This window comes from Phoca vitulina, unplaced genomic scaffold, assembly GCF_004348235.1.
Source record: "Phoca vitulina isolate PV1807 unplaced genomic scaffold, GSC_HSeal_1.0 scaffold19, whole genome shotgun sequence".
Taxonomy (NCBI): domain Eukaryota; kingdom Metazoa; phylum Chordata; class Mammalia; order Carnivora; family Phocidae; genus Phoca; species Phoca vitulina.
The window spans coordinates 26,497,870-26,518,986 of record NW_022589722.1 but is presented as its reverse complement, the minus strand read 5'-3'; the positions used below and the strand labels follow the sequence as shown (position 1 = coordinate 26,518,986).

Here is a 21,117-nt window from a genome sequence, read left to right as displayed (position 1 = left end):
TTTTGTCTAAAGGCAATCTAACAGATCGGAACCCTGATAAGATTGTGCCTGTACACCCTGCACGGGCACGAGGAGACTGTGGTCAAGTCTGTTACTCGTTACAGTACTGTGAACATCAACAACAAAAACTGCTTGCGTGGAAACACTGAAAATGGGCAGAACAATCTCTGGCTTATGATACTGTAGGTTGCAGATAATGCCTAGACCAGAGCAACGCAGGTGCCAGGATTCACCACAGGCAAAATCAACAAAGGAACTCTATGAGGACGAGGAGGCTGTAGGCGTTCCCGTGTCCAGCACCTCATTGCTCACTAGCTCTCTAGCGGAATAAATGCAAGGAAGCAGAGAGATTACGTTTGGCTGAGGGGTCGTGGATGAGGAAGAGACTTCTTTTTGCCTGCCAAGCAACAGTCCTCTTCCCCACAGAGCAGGGCAGTTTCCTTATAAATAAGTTCACTTAAAAAGGATTAAGGAAGAAAAAAAGAAAAAATTAAAAGGAGCGAGGAGGAGGAGTAGTAGTTCTGGAAATCGACAGAAAGATTAACTTTAAGGTCAGCACGAGTGAGGCATGGTTTCCTGAGCTTGAAAAGGTTCTGAATTCAGGAAAGGATGAGTACTTTTTCCCAGAGAACACTAGGGCCTTTGGGGCCCCCTGTCGCCCTGGGCTAACACTGCACGTCTAGGGCGGAGAATCCCGTAGCACACCAGCTGACAGGAACTGCAGCCCCCCCCTCCCCCGCCCCGGGACTGCGGGGAGGGCTCCAGGTCTCTTTCCACCTCACTGTGCCGACTTGACTGCTTCCGGCTCTCACTCCCCTTCCCCGCCAGGATGTGGGGATACCATGGACACAGAAACCGTAGAACAAGGATGCAAAGCTACTTCCTTCCCCTTTCTGCCCTCCCCACCCCCCCCTTTTGCAGAATGCATAGTTACAATTCACGTTACAAAATAAAGAAGCAATGATGACCACATATGGGACCTTTTTTTTTTCTGAAAAAAGAAAAAATCCAACAACCTCTTCTTAAATTCAGTATCAAAATTCACATTTGCATAATAATACATTTCAAGGCCATTAGAGAGGAATGAGAGAGAAGCACAGAAAGCCGCATCTCTCCTCCCTTTGTCTCCTGAATGAAGCTGAAGGAATCTTGCGGGAGGGATTGTTTTCCTCTTTGGGGAGTTCTGAGGAATTATGGAGATGGCCCTTAGCATTCACTTGCGGTTTCTTTAGAAGATAGGGCATGGGGAGAAGAGGTGGCATCGTTTAAAACAAACACAAAAGCAAATGAAGAGACACTGCAGATTTCTATGCTTAACTATAATAGTTCTGAAGAAATAAAATATGATTTCAGATTTTTCTCTTTTCTTTCTCAAACACTTCCATCTTATTCTCTCAGAAGCTTTTTCCTTGCGTGTAATACCCTGTTCGCATAAACAGCAACATGATGTGAGGAAAGTAACTGCCTTCTTAGGACACAGACTCAGAGGGTGGAAATGCACTGCCCGCCCCCGCACATGGCAGAAGCTAGAAAACGCCTTCTTGACATGCATGAATGTGTCACAAACATCACCATATTTCAGTTCTCCAGTGCTTACAGAAAAACAAAAACTAAAACAGCCACACACACACACACACACACACACACACACACACACACACACGAAGGAAACTAGGTACTGCAGACAGATAAATTCAACCTGCACTCTTGGATGAACCTGGGTCTCTGTCATTGTGCACCATCACCTCATTCTCCCTCCCGAGCCCCAGAATCTCTTCCACACAACTCTACACTGTGCAATATTGATGCTAATGAAAACTCCAGAGCCGCCCCTGGGGACCGCCAGGAGAATTGCTGACTTCCCTAAAGACTACGCTGACCGCCTTTCTGTTTTATCCCCACGGTTAGCTTCTTCCTAAAACAGACGGTCTCTGTACTCACAAAGGCACATTCAGAAATACTACACTTAAGTAATTAATTCCTTGGACAAAATTAAAAGGGGGGGGTAGGGGTGGTGTTTTAAACACATTTATTCCAACTTATCCTGAACTTCCTGGCGAGAAGTGTCATGCTGAATGCATCACTTGGTGAGAACCTGTACTACCTTTAAAAGGTATGTTAACTTCTTGAAGGATTCCAAAGGTTTTTGCTTAGTTTTGTATAAAGACCCCCCCCCCCCCGCCTTGTTCATTTTTGGCGAACACATTTAGGATAGACTCTCTTCCTTTCCGTAAAGCTCTGCTGTAAGGCTAGTCCTGCAGGAAGACTGCTCCACCTCACCTCCTCCAACCCAGCCCTCAGAGAACCGTGCACACCTGTCGAGCCCAGGGAGGAGGCGTGCCACGATCTGTGGGAGGTCCCAGAAAGCAGGGGAGAAGGGAAAGAAAGCACTTCAATTCACATCTCTGCTACAACGATATTGTAAACTATCTTCACAATTTTTCTTTTGCTGTTCCCATTAACAGTAAAGAGGAATTTCTTTTTGTAAAGACAGTCTCAACGTATTAACCTTGGCTCGAGACGGGCCAGTGGATTGGGAAGCGAGGACTGATAGCGTTGAAAACTGAACTGAGGCACAAAGTGCTTTGGGGAAACACTAATTCTTTTTTATTTAAAACAGAACACTTCTTGCCTTCATCTGACCTTTCCTCTCCCATGGACAAAACAAGCAGTTGTCACAATGAAGACCCCACGATGGGAGTCTGGCAGAGACCCCTTGGTCAGGATGGTACCAATTTTCCTGGTGTGCAGTTTCTCGTTAAAAACAAACTCAGGCATGTGGCTAACTGCCAAGAACTATTTAAATTCTGTGCGGCAAACACTGGCAGCTTCTGCCATTTTCTTTTTTTTTTTTTAAGTGGTAGTGGTAGGAGGATACTACAAGAGATTGACAGTTTAAAAACCACTCACGTTAGAATACTTGATAATTCCTTCAGATCTAGTCCGAGTGACCACTCACCTAAGGATAGCAGGAATGCCCGGCCAGTGGGGAATTGTTCTGTTTCCTGACCAGTGTTCCCTCTGCCATCCTGTAAATGTTCATGGCCTCTTTTCTTTGGCAGTGAAGGCAGTGCGGGGGAAGCATTGTGGGCAGGGCAGGGAGGGTCAGTGTTCTATTTTTATTAAGTTATTACTATGTTCATAGGTTCTTGAAGCTGATCATTATTTTAAATCTAAAGAATGTGATGCCAGGACCCCCTTTGTCAAATTCAAGGTCAAGAAAACACCACCATCATTAATAAGTAGGGACCATCTCTGAAAATACACACACTTTTGGCACTGGCCATAAACCTACAGAGCTTATTACAGGGTACGCACTAACTCTGGAAATACAGAGAACATTCTATGTGGGTTTTTTTTTAATAGATTGATGATGTTCTTGACAACATTATGTATATTTGCCTGTTTCTAGACTGTGTGGACACCCTGTACTTGTAGGTAAGAAAGCTAAGAGAGTGTGGTGCAGCGGGCAGCAGAGGGTGAGGGCATCCTATTTTCTGAATGGGTTCTGAGGTCTATAGATTGATAATTCACTGGACACATAGGCTGGAATATTTTCAACTGCACCATCACATGCAGCCTCAGCAAGACACTCACAGGAAGGAAAACAATTCAAGAATAAGATTTCTTTTTGCAGTATCACTAAGAAGCGTAATTAATGCATAGGCTTGAAGTGTGACAAAACTTGGCAAAAACTGGAGAAGAAAAAGTTTGATTTTTTTCCCCAACCAGCTAAAAATGCATCTCTACTCCTAGTAAAAGACCTTATAGATAGCTAAAACAAAAGAAAAAACCCCAAATCCAAACAATAACCTACAAAGTGTTACATACTGAATTTGAACTCTGAGGATGGGGTAGAAGGGGACCTTTTCTATATAAAGACTCAATTGTTCCCTAATCTTAGAGATGGCTATTACAGCCAAGTCTGCTGAAAACATTTTGTTTACACTGCAGAGGAAAACAGGCTTGGCTTAAGCGTTTTGCTCAGCAGAGACATCTTCATTTTGTTTAAGAGAAGAGTCAAGATGGCAAAATATAAAAAAATAAAATTAAAAAGTACACAGCATCTGAGGTCGATATGGAATCTGGCTGTTAACCTTACGAAAACTGCCCCCCCATGGCAAAAATTCAAGTGAATATTTGCAACACGTCGTCAATAGCCCGTGAAATGTTAGTTTCTGCTAGATATATTAATAAAAGCTCTTCCAAATTCTTAGGTAGGAATTTCTTTTCCTCTCTTTTTTCTTTCTTTTCCTTTTTTTTTTTTTTTTTTTTTTTTGCATAATCTCAGATACCGCATTCAACCCACAGGAACTTGGAAGAACCAACTACTAATTTATGCTACATTCACATCAGAAGAGGTGGGAAAGTTCTTAGAACAGGAGCCATACAATTAGAAAATTAAGCTGCTATAAATAAAACTGATCGAATGGCAATCAATGGATAATGGTTGATTTACTGGGGGACACTGGTGAAAGAATTTGGTTTGGAACCTTAACATGCAGCACTGCTAAGTTAACTTCTGTGCATGTCGCAAATGGAGAAGATCAAGGCTAGGTATGGAGGGATCAGAGATGCCCTATGGGCCATCCATTTCTTCACAGTGTCTCGGAGATCTGAACTTTGTTTTTTTGTTGTTGTTGTTTTGTTTTTTTGTGTTTTTGTGGGTTTTTTTTTTTTTTTTTAAACACCTAAAATTAGGTCATGGCACTGGATTTCAATTGCCAGTAGAGGTCTCCAGTCTGATGGAAGACGTCTCTTCCCCATGAGTGCTTTTTCTTTTTGGCTACTCATGTGGTAGACCGAAACCAAGTTTGTGATGTTTGAAAGATGGGCACCTCCAGCCACTAGTAATCAAGTGTTTAAAAAAAATAAAGGAAACTAGTAAAAATTGGAAAGCTCAAATTTACATGATCGAAATGTTTACAAGATAAATCTACATAATGAGAGGTGACCAGCAAACCTCTGTACACATGCCAGAATGTGGTGGAAGAGAAGCCGCTCCCACCAAATTTTCTAAGTGTTATGGAAGCCACCTAACCTCTCAGCAGACATGGCTCTTGCCAAAGAATACCACGGAAAGAAAAGAGTTTTTCTCTTCCATTATATCCTCACTATATCCTGTTCTTAGGTCACTGCCAACCAATAAAGCAAAGCTTCCAGCAAGTTGACGAAAAAAATGGAGGGGGGGAGTTTGGGGGGGAAGGAGAGGAGACAAAGAAGGACAAGAGCAGAAAAATAGAAACCCCTTTCTACTGGCCCAACACAAACAGACTTTCCAAATCACTGTATGTAGTTGTCAAAGCGACACACCTGGAGAAGTCAGTGCACAGTAACGAGGGCAATAACACAAGGAAGGATCTTGGCATTCCACATTATCAAGACATGAAAGCATATTTAACTTCCTTGATTTCTCTTTATTTTAAATTTAGCCCACTGCCTTTGGGGCCTGTCCAGAACCACTCCAATTTCCTTAATGGGCAAGCGTACTTAATGTCTGTGGAGTGGCTGGACCACATGCACATACACACGAGCTCCTCCTGCTTAGGATGTCTGGGTGTATGTACGAAGGCACTAAAGCGGTTTTAGAGAAATTGCAGGCAGCAGCCCCACCCACCCATTACCTGTCGAGCTGGAGTTTCTTTCCCACTGGGAAGCTTAGATGTTTAAAAGAAGCTGTGGTCATGCTTGGGAATTCTGACCCCTGGCCCCAGGAGGGAATACAAAAGGAGAATTCAACATCACGAAAAACTGAAAGGAAATACTCCACATCTCCAGCTGAGGGATGGGGATAATTAAGCAGCAGATCTTCAAAACAGCAATTAAAATGAGCACAACAGTAGCTGGGAGCTAAAAAAATAAAATCACTTGTTCCTTATTAGATTCTTCTTATTTTCTCCTCCTCCCATAACAAGCAGGGAGGTAAGACAGACATTCTTCATTAATAGAACAGTCCATAGATATTTTCCTCTAGTAATGCCTATATTTAAAATTTGTTCCAAAAATTATTAACCTATATTTCCTAGCTCTTTACATAGATTCTCAGCAATCCAACCGTACTATTTTACAGATTAGAGTTTACTTTTTTTCTAAGTTGTTCTTTCTATCTTTCTTTCTTTTGTTGCTGGGGTTTGAGGGACAGGGAGAAGGGTTCCCTTAAAAAAAAAAAATAATCGTTAGGGGAGATGTCAGTTCCCTCTTAAATGGAAAGGAACAAAGTGATGGCATTCCCATTTATACAAACCAAACACTCCCACTAAATGACACACAATTTCAAATAAATCCGTGATAAAGCTCTTAGAAAGCTAATCCTTCTCCCATATTTTTTAAGATAACGAATTGACCTGTTGCTGCTAAATTGATAATTTTTAAAAAATATTTCTTTCTATGTGTTTTAAAATGTGTGATCCCCAGTATGACAATAATGTTTGGAGACTTTTCTTTTTACATTTTTTTAAGTAAAAATTGTTTAAACTTTTTGAAGTTTCAGGAACTTGTAAAAGTTTATTAACAGGAAAGAAACAGCCGTCTATCTAGGATAAGATACGGTTAAATAAACCATCTTCAAAAAACTGGCTTCCTACCCTAGAATTCCTGAGAATGCTTGCAAATTTTAAAGCAGGAAAATAAATGTTAAAAACAAAAACAAAAAAACACTGTTAAATGCTCCCAGAGTTAGTCTTCATCTAAAATATATATTTATATGTATATATATACGCACTTTTTGGTCTTTTTTTAAGTTTTTAATTTTTTCCCTTTAAGCTTAAGATGGAAGAACATTTGAGCTTCTCATGTTTATTTTTACATATTTCAAATCCCTCATTATGTCTTGTAAACAAGAGGGGCTCTAGCACCCGGCTTTCACCGTAGTATCGTAAGGAACTCAACTAACCCATAGTGCAGGCCAAGGAACCAGCAGGCAGGGGGGGGGGGGGCAGGACACGGCAGTGGACAGGGTCGCCACGGGCTCGTGGGAGCCTCGGGACATGCTCCTGGCCCAGGGCCACTAAGATTTCGCCTTCTGTAGATGGCTGAACACAGCTGCTCTCCACCTGGACATCACCACACACCACAGGGTTTTGCTCCACACACGGAGAGCAGGTGGAGGGGCTGGAAGGAGATGTTTTGTACAAGGGCAGAGGTGGAAGGGGCATGGTGGTGGTGATGAAAACCGGAGAGCAGGAAGAGGGCACAGTTAGTTTTCTACAAGGCATCCAATGGGACCGAACCAACGCTGGAGACCCAAGTTTGACCACCTACCCACAAAGGGTGCATAAAGACTTACGTGAGCGAACGCTCACTTGAATTACGCATGTCAATCTCTTTTGAGGCTAGGTTTATAATCAACAGGGTAAGCCAGAGGACTACAGAATTCCCATTCTTTGTCTCATAAAACCACTTAAATGCAAATAATTCAGTTTTGCCTTTTCCTATACACACCCACCCACCCACCTACACACAGACACAAGCTAAAAGTCAAATACATTAGGCATTGTTGTATCCTTCACTGAAGATGCTAAAGAAAGAAAAACTCCCTTGTCCTCACTAGCAGCAAGTTACGGAGGACAGTAGAGGTCTGCTCCCACCAAGGGTTGGAATGGGCAGGTATTTGCTGGTACAGAATGTCGGCACTTTATGTTAAACAGTATAATGCAGACTGGGATGTCCACACAAGTGCTAGCACGTTACCGGCATACGTTCCCCTCCCCCCTCCCCACCCGCCCCGCCAGCCATCTGCTTTGTATAAAGGGGTACCCCTTCGGGTCTGCTAGAACTCTTCACAAAAAGCAGTTTGATACATGTTGATTCCAACATAAGTACATACATGTTGGTGATAACTGTGGATTAAAGTTGCCCCCTAGTCGGCCCAGAGTACTACTACATTGATGCTTTAAAAAAAAAAAAAAAAGTCTTTAAATACCGAAATAAAAAAAGCAACATTACAAGGAAAAAAAAAATAAAGAGGTCAAAACCAAAAAAAGGTGCAATACTTAAAAGTCTCTGCTAAGTTATACCTGCCTAAGCAAAACCACATACACAGGAAATACACAACACAGAGAAACAAAAGGAAACGCTTGAAGTACACACTGGTTTAAGAACATTCGTTAAGTAAACGTTTCTGTCAGTGATGGCCTGGTGCTGTAACACGCCACGGCCTGGCACAGGTAACGCTCAGCGAGAGAGGAGCAGAGAGGGAGAAGCTGCAGGTGCTTTCAGGAGGCTGCTCACAACTTATTTGTTTCCGTTTTCATAAAACGAAAAAGAGAACCAATGGAAACCTTTAATTCGGCATTACCTGACTTTCTGATGAATTCCTCATACCTGATGACACAAGAAAGGGGGAACATGGTTTTTCTGCTTTTGAGACATGGCGTTAAGTAAAAACTCTCTTATATCATCTGTTCCCATTCAGACTAACGGAAGAAAAACTTAACAGATATTCGGATGTGCCTGGTGGCCACGTACTTAAAAAAACAGAAATAAATAAACACACAGTTGCTCCAAGAGGTACCTCCTGCTCTCCTACTTTTTTGGACTTGGCAGTGCTCCAACTCTACTGCTAGGTCAAAAGAAAAGCAAGAGAAAACTCACTCAGGCTAATTTGCAAATGGAAAGGAGCTCCCTGCTTAAATCATTAAAAAGCACTCTGTTCATCTTAATGCAGCCCAACGGAGTTGCTTTAGTAAGCAGTGGCTCCCCGTGCTTGTGTGTTCTGATAGTTAAAAAAAAAAAAGAATAAAATAAAGTAAAAAGCAGATGGCCGGCCAGCCAGCCTGCAGACTGTCAGCAATGCAGCTTTCTGAGATCGAGTGGGGGAGGAGGAGGAGGACACGGGCGCGCACACACACAGAGACAGAGAGAAGGATGCACGCGAATGCACATGAACACACGTGCACACACATACCAGAACGAGCATGCCTGGGCAGTTACATGTGCCAGAACACACTGGTATTTATCAACCAGCCAATCACAAATTTTTTCTTTTCTTTTTTTTTTTTTTAGGTTTTGTGTTTTTGTTTTTAAAGTGAGGCTCCGTCAAGTCTTCCCCCCGCCACCCCAACAATTCTTTTGAATTCCCCTCCCTCCCAAACGTGGTAGACCTAAGGACGGAAACACACCCAGTGCAAACAAAGTTAAAAAGCTATTTTTTTTTCAGTATATATGTTTCTTAGCAACAACTTCCATATAACATGAAAAAAGTGAAAAACTAGAAACTAATTTTTTTAATTTTTTTGTGTTTAAATTTAAATGGTATGTGTACTTGCTTCACATTGTCTTTCTAGGTTGGCGTTCATGATTCAAGTATTTCAAGAGTGATATGTTCTCTTTTTGGATTCATATTCCAAACGAAAAAACTGAAGTTATAAGGGAGGCAACTATGTGCTCAGACAGTCTGTCAATGACCCACCTTTTTTTTCCTCTCTCCGTTTTCTTTTTTCCTTTTAAAAATGTATTTATTGCAAGTTGAAAAAAAAAACGAAAAGGTCAAGTTAGTGCTGCTGCTGTTCCAAAAAAGGTCACGAGGTCAGAGTTGAAAGTTCTAAGTTCAGATTGAATCCGACCCTCCTCCCAGAAGGTCACCAGGTAGTAAGGGAGCAGGGCTGCCCATCCTATGGGGGTCTTCCACAGCGGGGACTCCCCACAAGCTAGAAGAATAGTTTGGGGGCCCCCACAATGAAGCGCCAGCAAGATCGGCCCCGCTGCCGCCGCCCGAGCTGCTCCACTGCCCGAGCCCTGTGGACCCACCGAAAAGATTCAGAGCAGGTCCGACGGGGTCCGACTGGGTCTGGCCGGTCTCCAGCGACTGCCAGCCTGCGGCGGGTGCACTTGGGGTTGCTGCGGGTGTGGGCGGCTGAGCCTGTGCCAGGAAGCGGCTGACTTCGTCATCGGTGGCAAACTCAGCCAGGATGGTAGTGTTTCCCAACACACACCTAGGAAAAAGGGGAGGGAAAGAGCTATGGATTTGAGGGAATCCTAAAGCATCCATGGGGACTGAGGGTCTTGACTCCTCGAGAGTCAAAGTGTGCTCCTTTGACCAGCAGCTTCCACATCCCCTGGAAGCTTTTTTGAATGCGGAATCATGGGCCCCACCCCAGGCCTACAGGATCAAAACCTGCATTTTAACCCGACCAGGTGATCGAGAGGCATTGTTTTAAAGCAATAAGGTATCACTAAATCTCAAGACACCCAAAGACTCCTAGAGGGTACCACGTATCAGTAACCTTTTGGTATATGGAATTCATATGTGGAGAAAAATGTCACCTCTCTTTTCCCCCATGGGAGGTGAAAGGTCACACCACAAGCGTCAAGGTGACCCAGCTTTAGACATCTGGAGGTGCCGCTGCTCTGTGTCAGGACTGGGCTCACTGCCTGAGCCTCACCACTGCTCGCTCGCTGTTTGTAGCTTCTGCCGTGGCATCTGCTGGCTCCCAGTCTGACAGCAGCTGGGAGGGGGGATGGTCAAAGTGTGATCCAGTCCCACCTACTTTAGACAAAATCAGTGCTACGCACCCAGACCACCGTATTTCATCTTCACCAACAAAGAAGCCAAGGTAAGTTGCTAGATTCTATTACAAAAAGTGACAGTGCTTACGACGTTTCACGTTCTCCTAAGTACTGGCTTTGTTTCATGGTATTTAAAATTTACTCACTGCTTCACGACTTCATAAATTCTTTGGTTTTGGAATTCTGATGAGTGGCCTATGAGATACACAGGACAATCCACCCTTAGGTAGGTAGAAAAGATCAGTCCCCTCAGTACCAAGCAATTGCTTACTGCCATGATGCTGTTTTTGTGCATGTTCTTGTGCATCTGCGTCTAATCAAGCAGGTGGCAGACTACTCACGTGTGCATCTTCATGCGTGTTTGTCTCAGTGAGCATAGGATGGGTACTCACATGTGCAGTGCGGTTTGGGCCTTGGCCGCCTCCTGTTTGGTGCTGTATCGGATCAGGGCGGTGCCCTGGGTTAGGTTCAGATGGAATGTCAGCAGTGGGCCATGCTGCATGCAGATGGTTCTCAACGTTGACCCATCAATCTGAGGGGTAATGACATTCATGAGATTAAAACCTGGAGGTGGGGTGTGAAGGAAACGAAAGTGGCCTTTCTATGTAGGAGAAGGAAAAGGACTTCTGATTTGTAAATAACGGTATCAGCACTAAACTCGTCTTGGAGAAAGGAAGGAGGAACTCAAAGCAGGAAAGAGTGCGCTGAATAGAGGTCTTAAAGGTAAATTTTAAGATATTCAAAGCACTGGGCTGGGATCTGATGTGCCCATATTGGAAATAAAAAAGTCTGTAAAAATACAGCTCAAAACAAATCATACAATTCAACCTGCAGTCTCTTTTCCTTAAGAGGTAAACAAGTGAATGTGTGTTGATTTGTCAGAGGCTTCAGAAAGCAGAAATAAGACGGCACGTGAATAAGAACTTAAGAGAACATGCCAAGTTCTTGGCATCATTACTAATGCAGTATTCTCTACTCCCCCAGTTAATGAGCTCACAGGGAGCGGAAGCGGAAGATACACACAAGACAGCACTGCTAACCACACCTGATGGTTCAGGATCTTGCTGGCTGACCTAGCTCGCGGACCCAGCTGGTGTCCTCCGACTCCCACGTTGGCCACCCCAGGGTGAGACTCTCTGCCTACTTCTCTGTGAACTCTGCTGCCCTCGGCCTCATGTTATCCAGACGCTCATGTCCAGTGATTCGAGATAGTTTCTCTCACCCAGGACTTGGATGGACAAATCTACTTATACACTCTGATCAATTTATTTGTATCGAGATCTTAACTAGGTTGAGATAGGCTGCTGAGTCCAACACTGGGTTCATTTCTTTGGAAGGGAAACAGATTACTATCGGAACAGCCTTCAGAAACTGTTACTGGTGGCAGCAGTGCAAACATTGTGTGGTTTCACCATGGAAACCAGCAGATTCACCAGATTTCTTTAAAGAAAATGATAAGCAACTATATGAGTGCGGCCTAGAGTACACCACAAGTGACCTTCCAGCACAGATGCCCTCTAAACAAATTTTAGGCAATGAAAGCAAATTTATCCAAGTTCCAAAGATTTGCCCTAAAACCTTCTTCTAAGCTATGATCGAGATTAGTCTATTAGGTAGTTTTGAGCTTTAAAATTAAACAATTCTTTTTAATACAAACACAGCCAACCCCTTGATTCATTTTACACATATATACACATGTACTCACTATTTTCTTTTTTTTTTAAGATTTTATTTATTTATTTGAGAGAGAGAGACACAGCGAGAGAGGGAACACAAGCAGGGGTAGTGGCAGAGGGAGAAGCAGGCTTCCCGTGGAGCAGGGAGCCCGATGTGGGGCTCGATCCCAGGACCCCGGGATCATGACCTGAGCCGAAGGCAGATGCTAAACGACTGAGCCACCCAGGCGCCCCTGTACTATTTTTCGTAGGATAAAACAGAAGTGAACAGCTGGTTAGGTTCCCCAGGTTCCTTTCAAAACAGCGTATCCATTACTGTCTCTCTCATCCTAACCATATATCCACCACACTGAGGGACAACTTTTAGAATGTTGTCATATTCTGGGGCGCCTGGATGGCTCAGTTGGTTAAGCATCTGCCTTCAGCTCAGGTCATGATCTCGGGGTCCTGGGATTGAGCCCTGTGTTAGGCTCTCAGTGGGGCATCTGCTTCTCCCTCTCCCTCTGCACTCCCCCCCCCACATTTGTGCTCACTCTCAAATAAATAAAATCTTTAAAAAAAATATTCTAATGAGGCATATATAGTTTTGAGTATAGCCATATGAAATCGTCATACTTCAATTATTAGCTAAAAAAACCACCTGGGGCTTTTAGCTGAGTTGATATGGAGATTAAGAGCCAACCCAGACTCTTTCTCATGTTAACTGTATTTACGAAATCGCCTTTCTCCACATGTACCCTGAAATGCAAGCCCTGGGTACACTCCCCACAAACAGATTCATTGGGCAAGTAAATTTAGGAGAAGCTGTATTTCCTCACACAGGATCATAATACATGTTAGTATATTAAAGGGTCTAAGAAGTCTCATAGTGAAGAAACCTTGTTTCTTTGTTTAATCAAGTATATATTCCAAACATATTAGGCCAGAGACCTATTAATATCCCATGGGAACACTCTAGAAAATGCTGGCTTACTAAAGTGTGCATGAATCCATTTATGAATTAAATGCTAGACAATTCATTTTATGTGTCAAACGGAGGGAAGCATAATTGACTCCTTTTAACAAGGTGTTGTAAAGGTTGTGCTGTCTAGTCCAAATAAAGGTCATGGGCTCAGTTTCAGTGGGTTCATTTAATCTCATTTGAGTGTTCGACATAGTACTGCTGCAAGTATGTCAGTTATCAAGCAAACAAGGTGACAGACAGAGTGGCTTGTGGCAAATGAAACCCATCACTGTAAAAACAACCCAGAGGGCATGTTCTGAAGACAGCAAATTAGTAATGCCATCTACAAAGAAGAGAATAACAGATGGAAAATTGAAAGCACCCATGTGGCATTTAAGCTAGGAAACTGACAGATTCCTCCTACTGCCGAGATAGATGGTTAATTATTTATGAAGCATTACAAATGGTTGATACTGAGCCTTAAGCCTTGTTGGGCCAACACTCCCCATTCAGGAGTAGACTTCGAGCCTTTGGGTGGAGAGACCCACCCCTGCACACTGGGCCTCTCTGTAGTGAGCAGGAAATTAATCTTATCTGCCAACATTCCACACCTGAGTTTCCCTCTCTTAACACAATGAAGTCCTGTCTCGAAAATCACAAGGAAGCATGATTACCTGTGGAGTGAGATTGTGAAGAACCAGCCAGTAACTGGGACGAACTGAACCACCATCACTCCAGGTAGAGGCTGAAGCAACCAGAAAAACAATCAGGAAGAGCAATAAAAAAATTCAGAAAGCCACGAGTGAGAAACATCTTCACATAGCCCACATGTTTCTTCTCTCCTGTTATCAACTGTCTTCTCTTTTCTACCTCCTTCTGACCCCCTTCATCCTGTCACTTAATGGCCAGCTCTCTTCTCCTAGATCTTGAACCCTATGCACTCTCATCTCACTGGTAAGACATTTTCCTCCTAATGTTCTCCCTCTGCTGGTCATCATTTTTACTCCATCAGTCCCTTGCGAGTTCTTGGATTTTCTCTGCCCTAGACTGACTACAGCTTTCCACTCAAGAGATACTCTTTCCTCTACCACACTGCCTCTCTTGTGAAGATTTCATGTCTTTTTTGGTATTAACATGAGCTTGAACAACGATGCTCCTTTGGCGGATCCTCCTCACCCGAGGCAAGCCGTGAGTCCTGGGTCCCCCACCCCCTGACTGATCGGGGTGCTGTGCTGCTCCAGGGAGATGGTTTGGGGTTGGTCAGACCGGGAGGTGGGCGGGGCAGCGCTGTAGTGTTCCTCGAGGAAATATGGTTTTTCCACATCTTGTTGGAGAGATGAGTGGGGTTGTGTCCTATGGGATCTGGGGACCATGTTGATTTGTAATCAGGGAACTTTGCTATAAAAAAGAGAACATTAAAGAAGGGATAAGGTTAGATAGGTCACTTCCGTCAATATACATAAATTTTGTGTATACACATAAATAATATTCTAAAAATAGTTTACACATTTTGAGAGTAGCAATACAAAGTAACATTGCCCTTTGAACTTATTAAATATAAAAATTTCCATGAGGGCGCCTGGGTGGCTCAGTTGGTTAAGCGACTGCCTTCGGCTCAGGTCATGATCCTGGAGTCCCGGGATCGAGTCCCGCATCGGGCTCCCTGCTCGGCAGGGAGTCTGCTTCTCCCTCTGCCCCTCCCTCCTCTCATGTGCTTGCTCTCTCATTCTCTCTCTCTCAAATAAATAAATAAATAAATCTTTAAAAAAAAAAAAAAAAAAAAAAAATTTCCATGACTATTACTCTGAATTGACAACACATAAACTAAAGATTTAATATGATAACTAATTCTCTACTACTTTCTTAGCCAAACAGAACATGAAAGGGAAGATTAATTCAAGGGAAGTATTCCTAAAATCATTAGTCTTAAAGACATAGTAGAATGTGAACCCTAGTAAAACTATTCTATAAATACTCATTGACTGAATGGAAAGTACACTAGAAATTTATACTTTTCTTGATCCAGATTATTAGCTATCAACATTCAGACAAACATTTTTCTAAAAGATTTTTTAAAGTAATCTCTACACCCAACATGGGGCTGGAACTTACAACCCTGAGATCAAGTCTCATGTTCTACTGACTGAGCCAGCCAGGCACCCCAACATTCAAACAGATTTTTAAAGAACAATCAACAAATATTTGCTAACAGCTTACTACGCTTTAAGGCACTAAATCAATGCTGTGGGTAATACAAACATTCTCAAGAACTTCAAGTTCACATGGGAAGACAGAACAGATGAATAAGAGAATTGGTAACCCCAGGCATCAACACATATGTTCAATACACAGAGAAGACACTGCTCAGCCATCACTAAAGGCTTTGCAAAGACAGGTCTGGAAGGATTTACATAAATGGATGGGCTCAGAGACAGAGGAAAATACAGACTAATGTCCAATTTGAACTCTATCTGTACCAAATATGTTTTCCCCCAGTTCTGGCTGAACAATATTTCACAGGGGCAGAGGTAGAGAAGGCCAGAAAGGTAGACTGGGGGCCGATGAGGATGCTACTAGATTGAGCATGTAGTGTTTAAACTTGGCTCTCATCCTGGGTGACAGTAAGTAGAATGGAGCAGAAGAAATGGATGGGAGATGTGGCTGCAGAATACACCCCCTGGGAGATATCTAAGACATTTATTGAATGGAAAGACTTAGGAAAGATAATGGGGGGGGGTGCAGAAAAGTATACATTCAGTTTAGACACCTCTGAGGTGATCCTTGGGTAATCTCTCAGGTGAATGTCCAACTATAGATAAAAAGATAAAACAGTTCAACTGAAGACATGGGCAGTTACTGGAATAAAAGAGCTGGGTTGAAAAATAAATTTTTACATGTAAAGGACGAAGTCCCACAAAAGTATAATGTAGGGTGGTGGTTAGAAACATGGATTATGGAGTTGGTGCCTTTACACACTCGCTCAGACCTGAGGCAAATTATATCAGCTCTCTGAGTCTGAGTTTCTTCATGTTCAAAATGGGGAGAAGGCCAGGACCTGCTCCCAGACTTTGGTGAAGGTAAGGTAAGAATTCATGCTGAAGGCTTAGCATGCTGCCTGGTCTTCAGGAGCATTCAATAAATGACAGGTTATTGTGACCCTGTCTATATGACACAGACGTGAAAAGAAAAAGAAGACAATTTGTAAGGCAGTTAACCTACAGTGTCTTAGAGAGTAGCTGAGGATTTGTTCCATTTGCTTTTGCTTGAACACAGAACAGAAGCCTTAATGACTTTAATGGCTTGAGGTCTAACTTTTGCAAGACCAAGGTGCCAATTACAAATAATCTCTCTACCAATCTATGAGGCAGTGTGTGGAGTGAGTGACTTCAAAGGCTCTATTATATCCATTAAGTTTTTATTCCCTATCGTCTAAAAAAAAAAAAACCACACATACGCATAAGGAATTCAACAAATGTTATTGGTAGAATTAATTAAGGGCCTCTTTTTTTCCCCTTGGCCATCTGCCTGCAGCCTTTGTCTATAAGTGGAAGGATTTGTTTGTAGAAAAGGAAGCCATAATTGGCTACCTTAGGAATAACAACCTGGACTTCCCTGCTTCTTCCCATGGCCCATGATTCCTTCGGCAGACTGGTTCAAGAAAAGCACTTGTGGCACAAAGATTTAACCTCTGCCCTCTCAATACCCACAAGGCTCCCTGCAATTATGTCACCATCTGCCCTGTCCTAAAGCTGTATGTCTCATCCTGTCTGTGCCACTGGAAGCTCCTTGAGAACATGGCCAGCGGAAGAGGTGTGCCCCCATTTAGGCTGACCTAGCCATTCAACTTCTGTTGAAGTCCTCCTTAAGAAATAAATGCCCATTTCCTTTGTAAAAGGGAACCTGATGGAAAAGTGCTAGCCAAAGGGAAACAAATAGGTCAGACTGTACCTGAAGTGCTATGAACGTTGGTAAAGGAGTTGTCAGAGGCACTGTAGGGCCAGGCACCAGGTGAAGGCAGCGAGGTGTTGAGGGAAGAGTTAGACCCTTTGGGAGACACAGGAAGAGCAAAATGAAAACACTGCAGACGGACATCAGTGTAACCGGTGAAACCTTAAGTACTGTATTTAGCCTTTGATGGAAGATTAAAATATACTAAAAAATATCCAAAAAACCCCTGAAAAGCTACATATTTGTATGTTTTCTGGTTAAATTATTAGATTATTAGCAGGTACAAATGAAGCCACAAATAGATACAAAAATGCTGGGTATTGAATAAACACAAAGGACGCCTCACTCATTTACCTGTGGTGTTATCCCGCAGAAGTTGGTGGTCAGTATCTACAATGGGAGATGTGGCTGTACCCCCCAGCACACTTCCTGGGGTGACATAGGGGTCAGACTCAGGGTCAATGTTTTGGATACCTTTCCATGGCACTCCTGGTTGGAATTCTGAAACAAGGAGAACAAATATTAGAGGTAGGAGGTTGTTCAAAGAATGATAAAAATCAAGTTAGTTTTTTTTTTTTTTAAGTTTTATTTTTAAGTAATCTCTACGCCCAATGTGGGGCTCAAACTCACAACCCCGAAATCAAGAGTTGCAACGTTCTTCTGACTGAGCCAGCCAGGCGCCCCTCAAGTTAGTTTTTGATACAAGGCATAGATCTGTGAAAAGTAGAACACTGAATCTATTTCATCTCAGACTTCTATCATAAAATTGAGCACCACAACTCAGCCTGAGCAAGCACTGCGTCAGCACCTCTGTGTTACCAAGCACGTTGACTTGGTTTCTCTGTGGCTCTGAGCCAGAGCTGTCTGGTGTCTGGTCCTAGTTGCGGCTCTTCCTGCTCCCAGGGAAGCTCGGGCCTGAGGGCAGCGAGGGCAGGGGCAGGTAACCTGGTGCCCATGAGAACTGTCCAGGCATCCACAACAAGAACTGGGAGAAAACCAGGGTTGGAGATGAGTGACTTCTCCCATTTATTTCACTGGAAATTGGCTCAGATGCATGAAAGGAAACACAATACAAGTGACCACTATTATGTGGAACACCCAGGGACAAAGAGCAGGAATAAGCTGGCTGATATTACCAATGAGAAAGCCTAGAATACGTGTAAGTGTTTACAATTTTTTTTATTGGTTAATTTAAATCGTATTTAAAGCCATGTGATAGGATTAACAAGCTTTTGTTTTCCTAATCATGATGGAGAGCAATACAATATTATACACAAACAATATGCATTATATGAACCTGCTTTAATGGAAGGAAATTAAACATATTCATATTGCAAATATACCTGTATAGGAAGAGGTTTTAGAAAGACATATACCGATTCTTAATTTTTGCTTAACTAAACCTAAAATTTTTCTACAATGAAAATAGATTACTTACATCAAAATAAAAAGAGAGAAAAAAGTAACAGTCTCATTACACCAGTACTGCATACCTGGAACTTGATAATAAATACTTGCTTCATGAATAAACAGGCCAATTAAATGGACATTTCAGAAGATCCCATGTTACAAGGCATCCTGTGCACGGATGAGTGCTAAGTCCGGCTCCCACATCACCTTCCTTGATCTCCAAATTCCATTCCTCTGACTTCCTGCAGCTCGTCTATGCCTCTGCAGTATTTATCACAGTTACCTGCCTTGCAGGTGATCTGTGTCCACACCTTATCTTCCTGACTGAACTCAATGGAGCAGAGACCCCATTACTAATGTGAATTTCCTATCTTCCCCAGAGCATAGCACATGCCTTGCTTTTATCAGACAACAGTTACTAAATGAGAAAACAAAGTGCATTAGTAACTGGCAAAAGCAATCTGTTCAGAACCCAAAATTAAGAATTAAAAACAAATGATACACCAGAAAAAAAAAAAAAACATTGCCTGGACAATACCTGGAGGCCAACTGGCATTGCTGGATTTACTTCCGATTTTATTTGTTGGTGGAGATTTGGCAGGTAACCAGCTATCACCAGCAGGACCCGTATGGCCACCCAGTGTGTCACTCGGGATGATATCAAACTGGTTGTACGGTGACCCTCCTCGAGTCTTACCAGGGGCCACGATAGCGCCTGAGGAGAGAGAGTGGAAATTAATTCACATCCAGAAAGGATTCCTATGAACAGAACTTGTCAAAGCTTTTACTCAGCAGAAAACAGTATTCTGACGTTCATGCAGTAAAAAAAAAGGTGCTGGAATGAGAGGTCGCCCTGGACAGCCAGTATCTAATTCACAAACAGGATGAGTAGGAACAATCCACTTCACCGTCCTGAGCCTCTTGGGTTCTCACTGAGGCACACAGCACTGTTCTCATCCTTGAATCTTCCTTTCAGTTTTAGAATTCCATGGTCTTAAGAAATTAATGAAACTTTCATCAACAACGAATCATACTATCATCCCCAGTTTCCATACCAATGACTCAAGAATGAGAAATAGGAAAAACACTACACAATCTGCAGTGCACAGGAAGTGTTCTCATGACACTTGACTGACGCGCTCCCCCCCCGCCCCCCCCGCCAAGTTCTTCAGTGCTGATCAGACCCCGGTTAGCTGGAAGAAGCAGTGTAAATAGAGGGAGCCCACTGGAGAGAAACGCATCTGCCATTGCTCTGAATTCCAAAGCCATGAGATGGAATTCCCGCCTACGGTCTCTGCCCGCACAAGATGGACAGGGAACTGTGCAGTCCTGCGACCCGTGGCCCCACACAGGAAGAACCACCAATCCTTTGTAACTGTCTTCCTGACAGCATTTCGACAGTTCCGTCTGTGCCCCTTTTATGCATTTTCGATGCTACGAGGCAGGAAGAATATTAAAAGCTTAAAAGTTCTCTTAACCTAACAAAAAATGATCTTCACTTTCAATAAAAATTGGGGGCCTCTGGGAGATACCACCCTATTTATTTCTCAAATGAATTTTACATGCTGCATTGTGTCACCTAATCTACCCTTAGGATGCTGTTTCTAAACAGATAAAATTATTTCCAGGATGACGTATTAAAATATTTGTGTAAATATTGATTAATCTGCTTGGGTTGGCCCAGCAGGAGTATTATCAAATCCACCTCCACGCTCAGCTAAGAAGTCATTTGCATTTCTGGAACCACTGACAGAAATCTGACTCAAGCGCACATTATAGGGAAGTCGTAGGAAATGAAGCGCTCAATTACTGTGGGGATTGCTAAGGAAATGGGGAACACAGTATCTATAAGCTCTGAAAAGGCAAGTGGATATTTAAACTTCCAGATATCCTCTCTCATGACACTTTGTATTTATTACCGTGCATCTATCATGTCTTTAGGGACAAGGAGACCTGATGAATTACCAGCCTAAAGAAGCAGGGTAAGTGCCCAAAGCTACAAATGCTGGGCTTGAATTATTCAGTCTAGAGATAGATTTTATAGTTTCAATAAATCATTCTTGATTTTGTGGCATGAAATCTTAGGGAGAGCAGGGAAGAGCTCCATGTGGCCATTTTACCGTCTCTCGGATAGACACATTCAAGAGTGGTTTATAAAGGAACCCTGAAAGTTTTCAGACCCATGGGGCTGAGGTCTGCCAGGAAACTGCGGCGGGAGGAGCCCAACACCCAGGTGTATACACTTGGATCTCAAGGCTACAGTTGAGTCCAGGTGAATTACCGTCCAATGATATAAACATTGAAACAAAGGTTGAAGGAAGGTTCTAAGACCTTTTATCTGTTTTACAGGGACACAGAGAGGCATTTACAGAGAATAATGGAAATGAAGGGCCCACCATTCACAACCAAAGCCTGTGATGCCCCTCAGCTGTTGTCCTGCAGACACTATAATGCATTAAGAACAAGAAAGCTAAAAAAACAAAACAAAACAAGAAAGCTTTGTGGAAAGTTCAAATCTCATGTACTATTAGTCATCTATCTTTTGGAGACTAAAGTGTTTGAATAATCAACATGGTATATATTTGTTGTGATCTCTTAAACCTCAAAAAAAATGCGTTTTGTTCTCTCAGCCAA

The 21,117-nt window shown here is 42.8% G+C and overlaps 1 protein-coding gene across 8 annotated transcripts in view; it reads right to left on the bottom strand.

The window, feature by feature from the left end:
• TNRC6B (trinucleotide repeat containing adaptor 6B) overlaps window positions 1–21,117 on the bottom strand; it is a 248,772-nt gene continuing 227,655 nt past the window's right edge. For 7 of the 8 annotated variants that reach the window (XM_032416415.1, XM_032416416.1, XM_032416412.1 and 4 more), the window contains 7 exons: window positions 19,022–19,198; window positions 17,428–17,574; window positions 17,074–17,169; window positions 14,302–14,523; window positions 13,800–13,870; window positions 10,899–11,038; window positions 9,229–9,932 (listed from right to left, as the gene is read on the bottom strand). In XM_032416415.1, the coding sequence (XP_032272306.1) occupies window positions 9,548–9,932; window positions 10,899–11,038; window positions 13,800–13,870; window positions 14,302–14,523; window positions 17,074–17,169; window positions 17,428–17,574; window positions 19,022–19,198 (1,238 nt within the window). In that variant the 3' untranslated portion in view covers window positions 9,229–9,547. Of the gene's footprint in view, window positions 9,933–10,898; window positions 11,039–13,799; window positions 13,871–14,301; window positions 14,524–17,073; window positions 17,170–17,427; window positions 17,575–19,021; window positions 19,199–21,117 lie in introns of all 8 variants that reach the window. The other variant, XM_032416409.1, reaches the window with a different exon arrangement.